Source organism: Euprymna scolopes, chromosome 38 (assembly GCF_053919585.1).
Source record: "Euprymna scolopes isolate OS-2025 chromosome 38, ASM5391958v1, whole genome shotgun sequence".
Taxonomy (NCBI): Eukaryota; Metazoa; Mollusca; class Cephalopoda; order Sepiida; family Sepiolidae; genus Euprymna; species Euprymna scolopes.
Window position 1 is genome coordinate 22,203,732 of NC_136519.1, and position 20,155 is coordinate 22,223,886.

Consider the following 20,155-nt stretch of genomic DNA (forward strand, 5'->3'; position numbering starts at 1 on the left):
ATTTTTTATTCAGTCTAAATGGCTCAGAGAGGATTACAAATTGCATTGTTACTATATGCATTCGTAACCTAAAAGTTGCATCTCTCTATTATATATATTGACGGGTGTGAGACCCTAAGAAAGCAACCTCTGTTATGGATGTGCATCAGAAACAAAGATGCATCACTGAATTCGTCCGTGCAAAAAAAATATTAAACCGATGAACATCCACCAATACCTGTTGAATATTTATGAAGGCCATGCAGTTAATGTCAGCACAGTTAGATGGGTTCGTTGATTTCAGAGTGGCAACAGAGAGATATGAGTGACAATGCATGCTACCGACAGCAAAGTCACCACTCCATTGCTGACAAAAGTGCATTCAGAATGGTAGTGATTATGTAGTAACATAAATTTTAGAGCACAAACTGTTGCTCGTTTTAATGGTACCACTCCCGTCTTTGAAGCTCTTTAATTTCTTTTCCTTTTTTATAATTAAAAAATAGAATGCATTACTTTTGGAACGACCCTCATGAAAAGATCAAAAGGAAGAAGAACTTGCTAGTCAAAATCAAATAGCGATCTGATTTATATATTAGATTAGTATAGTGTGATGATTTGGGACGCAAGTCTGCTATACAAGTTCAAGCGATGATTTCTCATAACCACAATGGAATTATTCTTTGTTTCTGTGTGTGTGTGTGTGTGTGTGTGTGTATATATATATATATATATATATATATATATATATATATATATATATTGTTTTGCTTTAAGATGATGAAATATTCAAACACGCTTCATGTCACTTTTTTATGCAAAAAAAATAAAAAATAAAAGCTTATAAAAAGCATTCAAATTTGATAAAGAATTTGTCAACAAAGAAATCTGATATGAAACCAATCCTTTGCTGTTTTATTAAATAACATAATTGTCGTCCCACTCTGAATATTCAATTGCATGCAAGCAACAACATATTTTGCAAGACTTTACTGTTAGCCGATTCAAAGTGAGATGTAATTGTTCTATTTAACAAGATTTCCCAAAATGTGTTCCACAGAGCCTTGGGCCTCTGTAAGTGAGGCTGAGCGGCTCCGGAAGCCCTTGAAATTGAAATAAATGGCTCTCGTCTTGAGGAGGCCTCAAGTTTTGCAAGCTTCTGGGCTTGACCTTTACTCCTGATCTTAAATGGAACAAGTACATCAAATCTGTTGCCAAGGCTGCTAGAAAAATGGTGAGATCCTCCTATCGATCCAGTAGATATCTCACTGCTGATGCAATTCTCTATCTAGATAAGAGCCAGGTACGTCCAAGGATGGAATACTGTTGCCACATCTGGGCAGGAGCTGCTAGAAAAGACTTGTCCTGCCTTGATAGAGTTCAAAATAGACTTCATAGCCTCGTAGGAGATGTCCTTTTCCCTTCCCTGCAATCTCTTTCTCACAGTAGAGATGTTGCGAGTTTGTCTTTGCTTTATCGTTATTTTCATGACAAGTGCTCGACTGAGCTTCAATCTACGCTGCCCCCTCGCCAAGCTTGCACAAGGAACACTCGTATAGCTGAAAACACTATCAATAATTCCCCCCACTCTTTATCTGTGTCCAAACCTAAGCATAGATTCCATGAACAAAGCTTCTTTCCTAGAACTGCACGCCTATGGAATTGTCTTCCGTTTCCCTGCTTTCTAGCTGACTACAATATGGTTGTGTTCAAGTCTAACGTAAACAAGTTCTTGATGAGCCGTTCCATATAAGTTAACAAATCTATCAAATTTCCATTACTAACGATTACTATGTTGTCCAATTGACTACTGTACACTCTTTAACCCTTATCCTCGAGTGGGTCTGGGCCTTAATAAGTGGGGATTCCTGTGTGAAAAAAAAAAAAGTATTAGTTAAAATGAAAATTAATGGTTTTCATATTTATTTTAGAAACTACCTTGTTAGTGTTCTGTGAAAAACTTTTGCCCTGCTCAGGGTCTCCATGGTGTACTGAAGTTTGGAAAACCCTGCCATGTAAATTGGAAATAGTTTATGTTTTTGGGAAAATAATTTTGCTTTTGTGTTAGAGGGTTATTTTTTTTTATTTTTTTTTTTTCCCCGTCTTTTTATCTTTCTTTTCTCTCTTTATTTTTTTTTTTTGCTCTTTTTTTTTCCTCCACATATCTCATCTACTTTTTCTCTCTTTGTTTCTTTTTGATTTTAATATCTGTTTCCCTTTTCTTTTTCCTTTTGCACTAAACAACTAGTCAGTTGCATTGAGGTGTTTCAAAATTCACGTAATGCATTTCATTACGGGAGATCGTCTGATCGAAAAAAAATAAATAAATAAATAAATATCCACCCTCCGTCAAACTACTTCCCTACTCCCTCTGTTTGATAAAATCAAAAGTAAAACCCTTAAACTTTTTAGCTATTTCAAATGAACAACCACTAGCCTATCAAAGTTATACTTTAAGAGTATGTTAGAAAGCTAAGAAGTTGTATATCTCTCAACAGTTGGCGTCCATCAACCAACTTGCCCTGGATCAGCAGGAATGGCAAAAAATAAATCGTGTGGGTTTGCAACTCCTGATGATTTCGGTCCTGGATATGACCTTAGACTATATCCGATGGTGAGGCCCCAGCTTGCGGGTTTTGGGGAGTGTGGAGCCACCCTTTAATTGCCATTGCTCCCAGGTCTACTCTGACCCGGAGTGGTAGTATCTGTTAGGGTCCCAACTATGGGTTAAATAGAAACTGACTTGAAAAAAAACAAAATACAAATATATTCTATTAAAAAACTTTTCTTCAAAATCACTGAATTGGGCATTAAATAACCTGAAAAGGGTTGATATACCGTAAAACAAAAACAATCAACCAACCAACCTGATGATTTCTTTTTCTTTTTTCATCTATAACTTTCTCTCTATCTCTTTCTTGAAAAAACAAAATGGCAAGTGGATGTTTCAATGTTAAATGGAAATTATTTGTTTTCAGAAAAACATTTTGCTTTTGTGTTTGAGGATCGTTTTTCTTTTTTTTTCATTTTATCATTCAGTCTCTCTTTGATTTATACTCTTTTTTTCTCCACTCTCATCTACTTACTCTCTCTCTCTCTCTCATCTTTTCCAAAATTCAAGGCTCAGTTATACTTATATAATTGATGTGGTGCGATCCTTCTACCTACTGCTCCAGAAGATATCTCACTGCTGATACAATTCTCTACCTATATAAAAGCCAAGTCCGTCCAAGGATGGAGTATTGTTGCCACATCTGGGCAAAAGCTGCTAGAAGCAGTCTATCCTGCCTTGACAGAGTACAAAATAGACTTCGTAGCTTAGTGGGAGATGCCCTTTCCGCTTCCCTGCAACTTCTTTCCCACAGAAGAGACGTTGCGAGCCTGTCTTTGCTTTATCGTTATTTCCATGGCAAGTACTCGTCTGAGCTCCAATCTCCCCCCCCCCTGCCAATCTTTCACAAAAGACACCCCTCTAGCTGAACCCACTGTCAGTAATTTTCCCCACTCTTTGACTGTGCCTAAGTCAAAACGTAGATTCCATGAACAAAGCTTCTTTCTTAGAACTGCACACCTGTGGAACTCTCTTCCGTTTGCCTGCTTCCCTGCTGACTGCAACTTGTTTGTTTTTAAGTCTAATGTAAACAAATTCTTGATGGACCGCCCCTTTAAGTAACCCAATCTATCAAATTTCCATTACTAACTTTACTTTGCCACAGTGGAGGAACTACCGGACACTCCTACATCCTCTTACCGGCTGCAGATGTGGAGAGAGGTAGACCCTCAGTCTACAAATATAGCACTGCCAGAGCCCAGTGAAACCTTACCACCTGGCACACACCTGTCCCGTTCGGAGTGGGTCACTCTGAATAGGGCAAGGGCAAAAGTTGCAAAAACTGGCGACAACCTCCTCATGTGGGGTTACTCTACAACTGCTGAATGCGCCTGTGGTGCCCAAGTTCAGACCTCAGTGTTGGTAATGAAACCGCACGCCACTGGTTGAAGAGATGGAGCGACAAGATATGATGATTACTAACGATTACTGCGATACCATCCCATTGATTACTGTACACTCAATAACCCTTATTCTCGAGTGGCTTCTGGGCCTTGATAAGTGGGGACTCCTATGTAAAAAAAAAAGAAAAAAAAGATATACTTTGAATTTTTAGACATGTACATGTTTTATGTATGGCTGTGTGTGTTGTATATACATAATATGTATATTTGTAATCTATAAAAATAAAACAGTAGATGCATGTATGCATATGTGTCTGTGTGAAAATATTTAACCGATAAACACTTAAACTAGTGGTCACATGACACTGAAAATAACAGGAAATAGTAATCATATGCCAAGGATAGTTTATAACGAGTAAAATCTTTGTTTGGATGGATGAATAATGCCTACAGAAATATGTCAGCAACTTGAAATGCAAAATGTTCATTTCAACTTGTGGAAATATTTCTATTACTTTTGCGCATGTGCAAATTTATTCATAACTTGAAGTGGTTTAATTTTAAATCTTTCTTATCTGTCTGCTGAAAGCTCAAACAGTAGGGAATCTGGCTAGAATGCTAAATGTTTTGGTTTTGATTCTAGCTGATGGCACCCAAATCATTTTTTTGTTTAAGTCATTACTATATATTAGGTACAATATAATATTCAATAGAGAATTGGCTCTGTAATAATAAATACGAAATCTGCATAAATTAATAATTTACGACCGGGCGAGGTTGACCCCCTCCCTTGCCATATAAAAATATATGGCAATTTAGTTACATAGAATCTTCCACTTTTCTTCTCCATAAGATGGTTAGAATAATGATTCCATATGGAGATGAAGCACAAAAGATTCTGTGTTGCTAAATCGACACATGTTTTCATAAATTACTGCCTAGCTCTATTCAGATATTGAGCATTCTTTAAATAATTCTAAAAATTGATAAACAAATAGTTACATCTCTGTATATCATTTTATGTAGATACGAAACGGCTATATGTCTGTGTGTCTGTTTCCATAATTTCAAACTCTATCTCCTCCGAAACATAAAATTCACAGTGCGGCGTTAGGGTCCCTCAAATGATTGGATTTTTTATGGGCCGTTCTTTTATGGGTCTTTAACCAGTTAAAATTGTTTTTAATGGGTCAAAAATGGGTTAAAATTGAAAAAAATTGTTAAACATTTTGTACATTCATCTTAATTTATTTTTAATTTTTCATTGGTTTATATGCGTATCACTTTGAGGTAGTGGGAACGTCACCAGATTTAGATACTACGGTTTCCGTTTCGAATCTAGCTGATGGCACCAAAATACTTTTTACTTTTGAAATCGCGACTCTGTATATATTCTGTATGTGCGCAATCTGGACAAATTAAAATATCATATTTAAGCGTATTTTACACCAGGGCAAAGCCGTATCGCCCCCCCCCCTCCCACTCCCACCCACCCGCTAGTAATACAAATAATAAATTCTCATTTGAGGAATCCAGAACCGTAATACTGCTAGTATTATATATATTATATGTACTATATTATATGTATATATTATATATATTATATATATGTATATATTATATTTATTATATATATATTATATGTATATATTATATATATATATTATATGTATATATTATATGTATATATTATATATATATATTATATGTATATATTATATGTATATATTATATATATTATATGTATATATTATATATATATATATTATATATATTATATGTATATATTATATATATATATTATATGTATATATTATATATATATATTATATGTATATATTATATATATATATTATATATATATATATTCTATATATATTATATGTATATATTATATATATATACTAGCAGGGGTGCCCGGCGTTGCTCGGGTGTTTGGAGGTGTATGCTGTGCAAAAAAAGCAAAAAAACAAAAAAAAATGGTTAATTTTTAAAAACTTTGACCCCTATTATGACCCCTTAAAATTTATAGTTTCGGGCTCAAATCACTTTATTAAGTTAGATCCAGGTTCAAGGAACCTATATCTAAAATTTCAAGTGTCTAGACCCAAAATTGTCGGAGGAGTTTGGTAGAGTTCTTAAAGGTCAAATCGTTGAAATTTGACCCCTTAACAGCCAAATTTCTGGCTGACACCCGTCACATCGATTTTCCCAAATCTCAGTACCCGGTATTTCAAATTTCGAGTCTATAGACTAAAAATTGACAGAGTTATTGCATAGGGAAATGTACACAGACAGACAGACAGACACGTTCACTTTTATAGATATAATAGATTATATATATATTATATGTATATATATATATATATATATATTATATATATATTGTATATATTATATATATATATTGTATATATTATATATATGTATATATTGTATATATTATATGTATATATTGTATATATATATTATATGTATATATTGTATATATATTATATGTATATATTGTATATATATTATATGTATATATTGTATATATATATTATATGTATATATTGTATATATATATTATATGTATATATCATATGTATATTATATGTACTATATTATATGTATATATTATATATATATGTATATATCATATATATATATATATGTATATATCATATATATATTATATGTACTATATTATATGTATATTATATATGTATAGTATATAATATATATTATACATGTATTATATATATATATATATTATATATTGCCCGCTTTAGTTCTATATATTATATATATTTTTTTTTATATTTTATATATATATATATATATATATATATATATATATATATATATATATATATATATATATTAGTTTTACGTTATATATACACATGTAGGCAAATTTGGGCATATTTTATTGGTTTGAAATATTATAATCTTCACAAATCTTGCAAATTTTTATGTAGTTTCCTCATATCATGCTATGATGTGCAGACCGTTTCAATCATATTTGATTTCATCATGCAAGAAAAATTGAAATACAAAAATTACAAAGGTTCCAAACCTTTTCAAATTTTGAGGAAATAAATAATGCAATGATTATCAATAATTATCAAAACTTAAAGTTACCACCATTTTTTTGCAATTTTATAAGTTCCAAATCTCAGCAACTACTGGTCAGAATGTAACAAATAAAGATTCGTTGACCTGAATTGTGTAGTGGGTTATGGGCATTTGCCTTTAAGGTCACAAATTCAGAACCTATTTTGGGCATTTTTTTACAGGCATAAAATGTTTCAATCATAGTCATTTGTTTTCCGTGTTTTGCATTTGAATTACAAAATATCTAATATTTCCAAAAAAACCTCTGGCCTTGATGGAGGGGCGGGGGACTAAAATTTGCTGCTTGGTTTTCATACATAAGTAAATTTCAGTTTTTAAGGATTATTTGATACTGGAGATATTTATAATCATACCTTATTTCCAAAAGAGGGGAGATATGACATATGAGAAATATTTGTAATGAAATTGCTGTTATCTCAGATCCTTTGAAATCATAGCAGCAGGTCTTAGTCTCCCCCTCCAACAAGGTTAGAGGTTTGGGAAGTGTGTGTGTGTGTGTGTGTGTGTGTGTGTGCTGTTGTCACATGTGTTTGATTTATGCTGTTGATGTCATTTTGTAACTAACCCCAGAAGCGTTTTTGTTGCTTGGACTAAACCCATTTTCTTAGGCCGTTTTTTCTTTATCTGTTTTTCTTTACCCTTTCGACAAAGGAGCAGTGTCCCAGGTTTTAGACAGTCTTGAAGAGATCCAATGCCTCACAGACTGTGCGGAATCAGATCGGGACTTCTTGGAGACAGTGCTTCAGGATACAAAACTTCATGCCTTATTAAACGTAAGTACTTGAAAGTGTCCGTTTTGAAAACGCACAACTCGGCATCTTGGGTGTAACAACAACTCGTCTCATCTTTTCTCTTTGCATCGTTTCAATAACAGTTTCTATCTTCTTTTTTTTCTTCTTTTTTCACTAACAGTTTCAATGAATTAACAAATGTTTAGAGTCACGGGTGGGCGATTTGGATTAAATTGCATGGATGACTTTTTTTTACTTTCGTTTCTCTTAGAATTTTATTTTATTTATTTTTATTGATTTCTTTTTTAGTTTATTTTTATTTTTGTTGTTTAAGTTAAAAACTATTTTTTTGTTTATTTATTTAAAAAAGAAAATTTAGTTTTTAATTATTTTATATTTTAAAAAAGTTGACGATACTTTAATTTTTTAGTTTAGGAGGTGAAAAAAAAATGTAATTTAACATTTAAAAAAAAAAGAAAAGAATTAAAAATTAATTTTTTTTTTACTAACAACTCCGATGACTTAACAAATGTCGGTGATTTGAATGAAATTGCATGACTGATTTTTTTTTTTTTTTTTTTTTTTTAGAATTAAGTTTGATTTGTTTTAAGTTTTTTTTCTTTTCGTTCTTTTAATTGTTTAGTTTATTTTTATTTTTGTTCCTTAAGTTAAAAGATAATTTTGTAAATTTATTTTTTTTTAATTATTTTTTTTTTTTATTATTTTATATTTTTAAAAGTTGACCATATTTTAATTTTTTAAGTTTTAATTTAAAAAATGAAAAACATTTTTTTTTTAATTTTACGTTTTCAAAATTGGCAATTATTTTAATAAAAAAAATTTATTTTATTTTATTTTTGAATTTAAATTAAAAATTAATTTATCTTTTTAATTTGACATTATGCAAAAAAAAAAAAATATAATTATTTTCATATAAATTATTTCCTCTACCCCCACCTTTCTGGTGCTGCCAGATTAGGCTGTCTGAAAATATTGGCTTCCTGAGACAAAATACACTTAACATTAATATTTTTTGTTTTACAAAACAAAACTTTCACAAAACTTAATTATGTTCTGCAAAGCCAAAAACAACAACCCCTTTCCCCACTTCCTTTTCCCTTTTCCTCTTTCTCTCCCTCCCCCCACTTCCTGACTGGTTTTCTAACTTAAAGTTTACCAAACAACCAAACATTAATACTGTAACCCTTTTCCCCTCTCCCATTGAAAAACTCATTCATGTTCTGTAGGGCAGGCAACAAAAACAAAATACACTACAAAACAACCAAACCAAACACTCAAAACTAGTGATTGAAGATACAAAGAGCTTGAAGAATAAACCAAACCTTTGACAAAATAACTGCATACAACATGGATAACCCAAAGGGGTTGATACACTATACTGGATTTGTGCATTAAAAGGGTTGATATGCCGTAAAACAAAACAACCAAAAGAGAGTCGCCAATCTGATAGGCCCTGAACTGGCATCTAAGCTTCAGCCTCTGTCCCATCGACGAAACGTTGCATCCCTCTGCCTGTTCTACAAGTATTTTAATGGTGAATGCTCTGACGAACTGCAGACACTTGTGCCCCAACGACGTAGACACCCTCGACAAACCCGACAGGCAGCTAAATCCCACCTCCACACAGTAGAGATCCCTAGATGTAAAAGATCTTTCTACACCAGTAGTTTCTTCCCCAGAACCGCTAGACTCTGGAATTCCATTCCAGGTCCCTGCTTCCCTAACTGTACTGACATGCAGAAGTTCAAGTGTAACGTGAACGGATATCTTGCTGCCCAAATCCCAACATAGTGCCCCAGTAGTTGCTGCCCCTGATAGTAGCCCCCTACACCAAAGTGGCAATGTGCCTTGTTTGGGGTGAAAATGTAATAAAAAAAATAACACAAAAAAAAACAAAAAAAAAAAAAAACAACCTACCCCCACCTTTAGTTTTCCCTCTCTTTTTTTTTACATTTTGAAAAAATATATTGACCTGTACTTGTTTTACTTTTAATTTTGAAATAAATGCCTGATTTTTATAATTTTAAACAATATTATAAAACTAACCTGCAAATAAGAATCCTATAAAATACCATCATTGAAATTCAGTAAAATCTGCTGTCCAAAAAAAAAGGTAAGTATTTTATCTTGCTATTTTTGTGTACATATTTTGTACCTAAAAAAAGTTTCAAAGGCCGTGACCCCCAAAACGCCGTTGTAGTTTGTGTGTGCATGTTTTTTTCCTATAAATTTGCCACATTCTAGCTATAAATAACAAAAAAAAAAAAAATCCCATAAAAATTAAAACATCGATTTCAACATCTTATTTTTACACCATAATGAACAATTTTACAAATTACATAATTTTATGCAGGTTACAATGTTTTAATGTTTATGATTAAAGATAACTATTTCTGTCGATCAACCTTCCAACTTTTGTATCTTCCTAGGGGTACCGCCAAAGAAATTGTACATACTTCAACCAAAGAGTTAGGTAATCAACTAAAACAGTGTCGACTCAGGAGAGATGTGGTTGGAGATTGTGCAACTCTTGTCACAAAAATATTTTATGCGAAAGTCACAGTATCATCGGGTAATTGGAAAACTTTCAAGCCCGCATTAACCTGATAAGTCGTTTGCAGATCCACAAAAACTGATGATGTTTGTGATCTTTATCAACAACGATGGACAAACACATATATAGATATTCTCATCCTTTTTTTGTTGTTGTTGTTGGTTACATTTTATGCCGTTTGCATCTTTGTAATGATGTATGAAAGTGAAGGTTGAGGACATGCATTGCTTGAAGAGAAATAATATAAGAATGATAGGATGGATTTGTAAGGTGAGTCTTAAAGACTAAAATTTCTAAACAAACTAGTGGGGGTAATCACCGTTGCCCGGGTATGGAGAGGTGTTTGGGAGGGTAAAATTACAGCAGGAAGTCCGGGTGGAGAGAGGTGTTTAAAAAAAGTGGTAGTAGCAGGGGAGGGGGTCAAAGCAACAGTAGGCAGACCGGGTGGAGAAAGAAGTGTAAAAAAACAAAAATGGTAGTAGCGGGCGGAGGGGGGGGGTTCTCAGCATTGCCTGGGTGTATGTAGGTGGTGTACTAAGGAACCCCGGTTCCTAACTACACCACCTACACACAACAGTTGGCAGCCCATGTGGAGGGAGGTGTTTAAAAAAAAAAATGGTGGTGGTAGCGTGGGGAGGGAATCAAAACAACAGTAGGCAGCCAGGGTGAAGAGAGGTGTTAAAAAAAAAAAAAATGTAAGTACGCAGGCAGGCTCAAACCCATGATGCACGTGAAGACGGAAAAGAAAGTGAAAGAAAATCTGACGTCTTACCAATGCTCCATGATGCGACCGGAAGTTTGGAATGTTAAAATTAAGCAAAGTCAATCCAACCGATACGATTACTTGCAAAAATGGCTCGCAAAAATCGACCCCCTCCTTGTACAAAACTGGCCAGTTTAAGGGTGAAGGAATTAATGTTTTTGACCAATTTTTCAATATTTGTCGTCCGAGATGTCGAGCTTCAAAATGATACCAATCTTGTCAGGATCTGTTGCCTCTGTCAAAAGTTTTTGCAAAACATACATACATACATAAATTTAAACAGACAGGTGAGACTTATATAATAGATTAGTCTGGGTGCTCGGAGTTGCCCGGGTGTTTGGAGGTGTGTGTTGAGCAAAAAAAAAAAATCGTAGTTGGCAGGTAGGCTTGAACCCGTACCATGAAGGAGGAAAAGAATGTGAAAAAAAAAAGTGACGTCTTTGCTGTTTCACCCATCGCCAAACCGGAAGTGACGAATGTTTAATTTAAGGCTAGTCAATCGAAAAGAGGAGATAACTTTCGAAAATATCTGCGAAAAAAGTGACCCCTTCTTGTAAAAAAGTGCCCAGTTGAGGGTGAGGAAATTAATGTTTTCAGCCAATTTTTCGATATTTGTCGTCTGAAGGGTCGAGCATCAAAACGATACCAATCTCGTGAAAATATGCCGCCTCTGTCGAAAGTTTTAGGCAGACATACATACATACATACATTTAAACAGACAGGTAAGACTTATGTTATAGAAGATGCCAGCATGTAAAATGTATTTTAACCCAGATATGGTAATTTTTTCTCCATTTTGTTTAAATTTTCTTATTTTGTTTTCGCTGGGGATAAGGTATTCTACCGGATGCAAAACATTCACTTACTATTTCAGTCACTCCAACAGACAGATTGTTTTAAAAATCTAACTTGATTAATAAATTCAAAAGTTAAAATCTTAACAATTAAGAAAAAATGTAAATATTCATTGGAAGACATTTTTGTTTAAATTTGTATTTGTTTTTCTTCTTTTTAAACGTTTTAAACCAATTAACCACCCAATGATTGTAATTATAATCCCTGTGATTCATCCCGGACGACATCGTGTCAACGTGACAATTTGTCATTCATTTTGATGTTCTACTTTTGTTTGAGATGGAGACGAAACTTGTATACATGATATGAGTGTCAAGATTTTTACAACCTTAGTTTATGGCAGGTTGCTACTTCCCTGTCAAAAATGTATCTAATATTAGATGCATAATAAATGACGCACATAAACTGATTCTGATATTCCCTCCAGTTTTTATTGTGAGAATCATTAAAGCAACAGTCGTAAACCTATATATATATATATTTATATAAAATGGGTTAATAAATTCCAACGAAAGAAAGATGTATATTTAAATAAGGGAGTAGTCACCAACAATGTGTATTTTTTAACATTATTTTATTATTCCGTGTCTTGGTTTTTCATTGAGAATTATGTTTGGATCATTGTAATAATGTTTTTAAGTCATTGAAATCGTTTACGCGCGTTTCAGACGGTCTGTGATGCGTCCTCATCAGAAATTATTTTCATATATATAAAAGTGAAATTCTGTGTATGTGTGTATATCTGTGTGTGTACATTTCCCTACCAAATTACTCTGTCAATTTTCAGTCTACAGACTCGAGATTTGACATAAGAGGTATTGAGATTTGGGAAAATCTTTTTAATTGGGTTTTCGACCAGAAATTTGGCTGTCAAGTGGTCAGAGTTCAATGATTTGACCTTTGAAAACTCTACCAAACTCCTCCGGCAATTTTGGGTCTAAACACTTGAAATTTTAGATGTAGATTACCAGGACATGAGTCAAATTTCTATATATATATATATATATATATATATATATATATATATATATATATAAAGTTATGAACAGTACATAGGGCCCGAGCAAAACTTGGCTGTACTGCTAGTATATATATATATATATATATATATATATATATATATATATATATATATAATGTAAGCAAAATCAAGACATTCAAAAAAGGTGTTGATGGCAACGAAAAGTGTATTTAATTTTATGTTACAATTGTTTCCATGTCCAGTCGACAATTTCAAACATTATATCGTTTGAAAATTTTCAAAAACCAGCATTTCTTCAGACTTTATGAATAAAAACACTCTTGACAATAGAACATTGTTTGAAGCGAAAGAAAAAGAAAGAAAAATTCTCAAGGGAAAAGCATATGAGAAACATTTACCCTTGGGGTAACCTCCACGTAAAGCCCATTTAAATATTAATATATCACCTAATTTTCATATCCTTATTTAAGAACAAAGTCTTAAGAAGTTTTCACAAAAAACCTTTAGCCATTTAAAAAAAAAATTTATATATCCCATTCGTTCCTAAATTAGATTTCACCATTTCTTTATTTCACATAATTTTTTTAAAAATAACTTTTAAATTTTTATTTCTATATATATAATATGGCCATAACAACCTTGCATTAACGTTACGGTTAATTTTAGTTTCGTATTAGTGGCAAGTAATGTTTACAAATTTTCGTTATTTTGGTACTTAGATTTAAGACCATTTTAGGTTTAATGTTTAATTGAATATGAGAATAAAGAAAAAGACTGCATTATATATATAAATCCTTATACATCATTTCGAGTAAAGGATTCTAATCTATTTATTATTCTGGCAGCAAAACCACCCAATAGCTACAAATGTGTTTCACTCTGATGAGAAGATGTCTACCCCTACATTTATGGGTAAAAACATTTAGAACAAAGAATAAAGTAAGTAAATAAATAAACCAGCATGGATTCTACAAACTTAAGATGTCAGATGATAAAATCAATTAAATTAATTTCCAGTCCCCAAATTGCTAATTTAATTTTTTAATAATAAATGCTAGTTTATTGTTTTATTAATTTGAAGAGGGTATCACTTATTTTACCATCAATACTGCTACAACTGAATACAAAAAATGCTCACCGTTATGGAAAAAATTCCATTCTTAGATAAGCTTTATACTTTATTTATATTTCTTACCCAGTTTAGAATAATAGAAACTATATTTGCTTATTAGATTTGGATCCTTCATTTAGATTATATCATTCCCAGCTATTTAACTCTACATTAAAGTTTAATCCTAGAATCTGAGGATTCTTATTGTTGTAAAAAGTTATACCTCAGTTACATTTAAGGCGTGATAGCAAAAATCTATTCCTGTGAAGACATCCCTGTACGGCATAAAGTCTTTTATTCAAAATTTCCTCTTTGGAATTCACAATGTAGAAGGCTTCCAATAAACATAGATTGCACCTTTTTGATTTCCCAGGGCCGTACTTCCTCTCCTTGTCCACTACTGACCATTTTAATTCAAAATCTTCATTATTTCTATTAAGTTCCCTAACCCAATCACCTAATGCAGTTGTATTCCTCTTTTTGTTTTTATTTTTAATGATGATTCTTGCTATCATTTACGCCATCTCTTTTAGATGCTATGTCAGTTCCTTTTTAAACGATACTATGTGGTTTCTGTATCTGTCCTTAAACACAGTTCCCGTGGCCCCCAGATATATCTTCTTAGTATTGTCGGTTTTTATCTCGCATTTATATACTAAGGTTAGACATTTCCCACCCAACGGACAATTCCCAGGTATTCTGCAATTACATTTTCTGTCTAAGATACTTTCATTTGATGCTAATCCGTTATTATTCCTTATTTTGCTGATTTTTCTGTTGTTGGAGCTGATTATAGTGTTAAGTTTCTGGATGTTGAGAAAGATAATTTTACAGAGTTTCTATTTATTATTTTGCTTAATTTATTCTCCGGGGGGAAGTTTTGGTCTATTATTCTATAGAATTCCCTAGGTATATTATTTTTGATAAGCTCACTGAATGGTGGATTGAACCAAACCTGTCTCTTGCGTCTATTTCTCTTATTTATGGTACCACCCTAATCTTTACCTGTTCTGCTGTTATTATTACCCCCCACCGTTTCTATTCTTTTGATCACTTTCAACGTTTCCCTTATTGATCTTTGGTTTTTTTCTAGCTCTCATTGCCATGTTATATGGGATTGTGCAGTTAGGTTTGTTGTTCTTACTATTATTGGTCCTATTATATTCAATTATTTCGTTGTATCCTGATCTCATAAGAGCATCATTGTAGTATTACTTGTTTTTTTTTGTAGCTTACTTTTTAAGTCATCTCTTTTTGGCTTAAAACTTATTGGTATATGAAAATTTACTGGATTACACAAAACCCAGTATATTACATACAAGTCTATATATATAACATTGACCAAAGAAGCACTTCAAGGATTGAAACAACGATCTTAAAGCTTTCAAAATTCCTGTTCAGAACTGGGAGAACCTGGTAAAATGCCGGTCCAAATAGAGGAGGAGGAGGTTAGAGGTGGATCTAAAAATTTTGTGAGGGAAATTTATTCATCATGCTGAACTCAAGAGAAACCTGCGGAAAGGCAATGTGTCGGTTTTGCCCATTGAATTGAACAGTTGGAAATATGAGGCTTGTAATCGTATGCTCCTCTCAAAAGCGGCTCACATTAATCACTAAAAACCACATGCCATGAGCGGAGGGAGCAAAAAAAAAAACGGAGGCAGAAGTGAAACAAGTTTCAACACACAACTTTGTCTGTGGCAGACTGTGTAAGTCAAATGTAGGCCTGAAAAGTCATCTTCGGGCCCACAGACATGGTTTGGGTGTTGCTGACGATTAACCTGAAAACTATGATGAGGTTGGTGGGGAAAATTTGGATAGCTAACGTCTGCAAAGATGAAGGAATTGCCATATATGTGTGTGTGTGTTTCATTGAACAGCAGGGATAATTCCTGTTTGTTTCTCTTGCAACCAATCCACCCTTTTCATTTGGGTGGCCAATGTTTGAACGTTCTGTTCGCGTGTAAAAAGAATTTGCCATAGTCACAAATGTTTTTGACTTCCATGTGTTGTCTTCAGATGAGTGATGAATTAAAAAATTGCATTTAATGAATTTATCGAAAAAGTTGATTAAAGTCGTTAAAAACACTTAAGCATACCCTCTCCCTTATATTGAGCCTGATTGATGTTCGGTTTATGCGAATGAGTAGGGATTCTATGATGGGGAGGCGCAGGTTATAATATGAGACATCTAAAGTAGCGGTATCTAAATATTAATTTACTTGTCCAGCGTCATAAAGAAACCATCATCATCATCGCAAACTTAATGAGAAATGAAATATTTTCTTTTTATAGTCATTCTTTATTAGTTAAAAATCATTAAAGCCATTTCCCCTCCAAAAATTTAAAAAAAAAGAACAAAAAATATGGCTGTCTGTTTATGGTTTCAAATTGGTTATTTTATAATAAAAAAAAAAACGTCATGTTGAGAAGAGACTGTAAGTTTTTTTTATTATATTTTTTATCATAAATTTAAAAAGAAATATGCAAGTGAACTGACATCTGTTCCCTTATAATTTATATTAAAAATTATTCATTAAAACAAGCAAAAAAATGTGCATTGAAAAAAATGTATTAAATGAGCTTTAAAAGATTAAAAAGGGTTTACTAAAAAATAAAGTTTATTAAACTCGTCATTATTTGTTTTATTTTATTTTTTTTATTCATTTATAATGTGTTTTAAAAATTTTTGACTACCGTGGAATTTCCGCGAGTTATGCTAGTTTTTAATTAATATGTTTCTAAATTCATTTTTGGGGCTGTCATGTGCTGCTAGGTCTTGGTTGATGGAGCTTTCAGTGGAAGATAGGTGACATATAAGTCGGTGAGAAATACTGGTCCTAGTCATGCCGATGTATGAACTGTTTTTGGAGACACATTCCCCTATAGGACATTTAATATTGCATATATATTTACCCTTATCCCCGAGTGGCCTCCGAGCCTTGATAAGTGGTTACTTCCATGTAAAAAAAAAATATATATATATATAGAGAGAGAGAGAGTCCCAAGAATAGCAGTAATTATCACTTCCTGCACTGATGATTGCATAAGCATGGAATACTAGTGTCTGTATGCTTTAAAAATTAACATTTATTGAAAAAATATTATATATAAGTGATCATGTGCTTTGAGTGTATGTGCAGAACGGTCTTTATTCAAACTACTTTATCAATTGTTGGTCTACAAGCTTAAAACTTGATATATAGGGATGTGAACCTGTAGAACAAATTTGATTTGATTTTTATCCGGTAAAAATAGCTGCCCAGGGGTCAAAATAGGAAAAAGTGAAAATTGGTAGACATAAGTCGACTGAAAGTTTTCCTATACGTATGCGCAAATATACATTTTCACCCTAAAGTCCGTTAATTTTTTAGGTTTTGATATCCATCTGTCGTTAGCTTAGATGGTAATGAATTAGGCTGGAGAGCGACATATTTTACCTTCGATTCTAGTTGATGGCTACTTACTTTTGTAATCACTATTCTATTTTAGGTACAATATAATAATCAATAGAGTATTAGCTCTATAATAATAAACATTAAATCTGTATAAATTAAAATATCATATTTAAGCATATTTTACAACCAGGAAACACCAGGCAGCCTGTTCCCTCTGTTATATCTCGCCTGTTTTAGAAATAGGGTACGATTATGAATATCTCCAGTACCAAATAATCCTTATACACTGTGAAATTTACTTTGTGTATGAAAACCAAAGAGGGGAGATATAACTTATTTTCTCTACATAGGAACCACCCAGAGTTATGCATTTCTCCCATCGTTTGATGCAGCTCTGGAGACCATTTTTGTAGAACACCCCAGGTTGGTCCTCCAACCACGGCGTGACTTCAGAAATCAAGGCTGCATCATCTGGGAAACGCTTTCCTTTCAAAAGCAACTTCATGGCTGGGAAGAGGTGAAAGTCAGAGGGTGCAAGGTCAGGAGAGTAGAGAGGATGGGGTAAGATTTCATGACCACATGCCCGTGCTTCTGATCTGGCGACATGCGAGTTGTAGACCAGACCGTTGTCCTGCAGGAGGAGGGTACCTTTGCTGATCTTTCCCCGTCTCTTGATTTTGATAGCTTTCCTTAATTTCCTCAAAAGTGAAGTATAGTAGGCTCCTGCAATTGTGGTACCTTTTGCCAGGAAATCTATCACTACTCCGTCCTGGTCCCAGAAGACTGTGAGCATGACCTTGCCAGCGGAGGGCTGCACCCTTGCCTTCTTTGGTGAGTCCAGGTGGTTCCACTGCATTGACTGGACTTTGGTTTCTGGATCATAGTGATGGACCCAGGTTTCATCCTGTGTAATCAGTCTTTTGAAAAACTTTGACTCATCTTCTTGGCACATCTCCAAATTCATCCTTGAGCATTCGACGCGTTCTCGCTTCTGGAATGGTGTGAGCAACCTGGGAATCCATCTGGCAGACACCTTATGCATATGCAAATGGTCATGAATGATAGTTTCCACAGACCCTGTACTAATCTTAACATCTTGAGCTATTTGGCAAATAGTAATGCGCCGATCTTCCAAAATGGCAGCCTCAACTTGACGGACAGATGCCTCATCAATGGCAGAAGGAGGGGGGGGCGACCAGGTCTGGGAGCTGTTTCCACAGACTTCCGGCCACGTTTGAATTCACGATGCCAGCGTTTTACAAGGCCATATGATGGGGCATTATCACCATAAGTTTCTTTCATTTCATCAAAAGTCCACTGTGGTGTGCATCCTTTCAAATACAAAAACCGGATCACTGCTCGACATTCAACAGCCTCCATTTCACACCTGACTCAGTTCAAACACCTATAAAACCGAAACCACAATTAGTTCAGAGCTGTAATTTGCCACATAACCCGTAGAGATATAAATCATTGCACATGCAAAATTTCAGCTAGATCAGACAACTGGAAGTGGGTCAGGGGCATTACTTATTGCACGCTCCTCGTACATAAAATCCAGAAGTAAAAATTAAGTTTACAAGCAAAATGTAAACTTTAAGCAAAATATAGATATTAATATTTATATAGTAATCCCAACCAAATAAAAAGCTCAATACAACCAAAACAGGAAGTAGAGCTTGTCATAGAAGAACACAAATTTAATCCGTAAAGTTTCAAAGAAATGCGTTCTCCTCATCAGAGGAAAGATATTAGCAAATCAATCTTATAGCGAAGCCATGAATTTGCTGGGACTGGCATAAATTGAAACAGCATTATATGAAAACTAGTGATGAATGCAAAAAAAAACCAACTTTTTAGTGCAATAATATATTTTAGTGTTATAATATTCATTTGCTAATATCTTTCCTCTGATGAGAACACATTTCTTTGAAACTCTACGGATTAAGAATATTTTAATACATCTTATTTTAGTATCCTGTCGAACAATAAATTGATGTAAAATATAATTTACAGTCATGAATTTGTGTTTATATATATATATATATATATATATATATATATATATATACTAGCCTGGGTGCCTGGCGTTGCTCGGGTGTTTGTAGGTGTGTGTTGAGCAAAAAAAAAAAAAACAGTTGTAGTAGGCAGACAGGCAGACTCGAACCTGTAACGCGAAGGCAGAAAAGAAAGTGAAGGGTGTTTGTTGAGCAAGAAAAAATAAAGAAGGAAAATTGCAAGCGCAAAAAAAAAAAAAAATAAGGAATAGTAAGCAAACTCGAATCTGTAACGTGGCAGATGTGTCAAGCTGGTGTAATGGTTATCGTACTTGACTCACTGCCTTTAGGTTTTCGTTTCGATCTCAACTCGAACGTTTTTTTTACTTAAAAGAAGTGAACTGTTTAGAAAAAACAATACTCGCACCTCTCAGTTTCTTTCCGTTTTCTTTTTGTTACTTCATTTTTTTTTTTTTTTTATTTTTTTTTTATTATTTTGGAAAGGAATTTAACGTTTCGTTTAATACCTACGGTATTTCTGTTCATAATAACTTAGAATACTGCATTAATTACAATATAATATTTATGTATATTTAACGACCAGGCAAGGCTGGGCGGCCTACTAGTATATGTATATGATTTGAATTTAATAGAGTTCATTTCAGTACATCTAAGGAGTAAGAATGTTAA

General features: G+C 33.4%; 1 protein-coding gene across 24 annotated transcripts in view; it reads left to right on the top strand.

The window, feature by feature from the left end:
- Positions 1-20,155, top strand: part of LOC145263089 (peripheral plasma membrane protein CASK-like) — a 1,377,184-nt gene that overhangs the window by 473,698 nt on the left and 883,331 nt on the right. For 19 of the 24 annotated variants that reach the window (XM_080119970.1, XM_080119968.1, XM_080119978.1 and 16 more), the window contains one exon: positions 7,705-7,826. In XM_080119970.1, coding sequence (XP_079976096.1) covers positions 7,705-7,826 — 122 coding nt within the window. The remainder of the gene's footprint in view (positions 1-7,704; positions 7,827-20,155) is intronic. The other 5 variants (XM_080119992.1, XM_080119972.1, XM_080119990.1 and 2 more) reach the window with 1 other exon arrangement.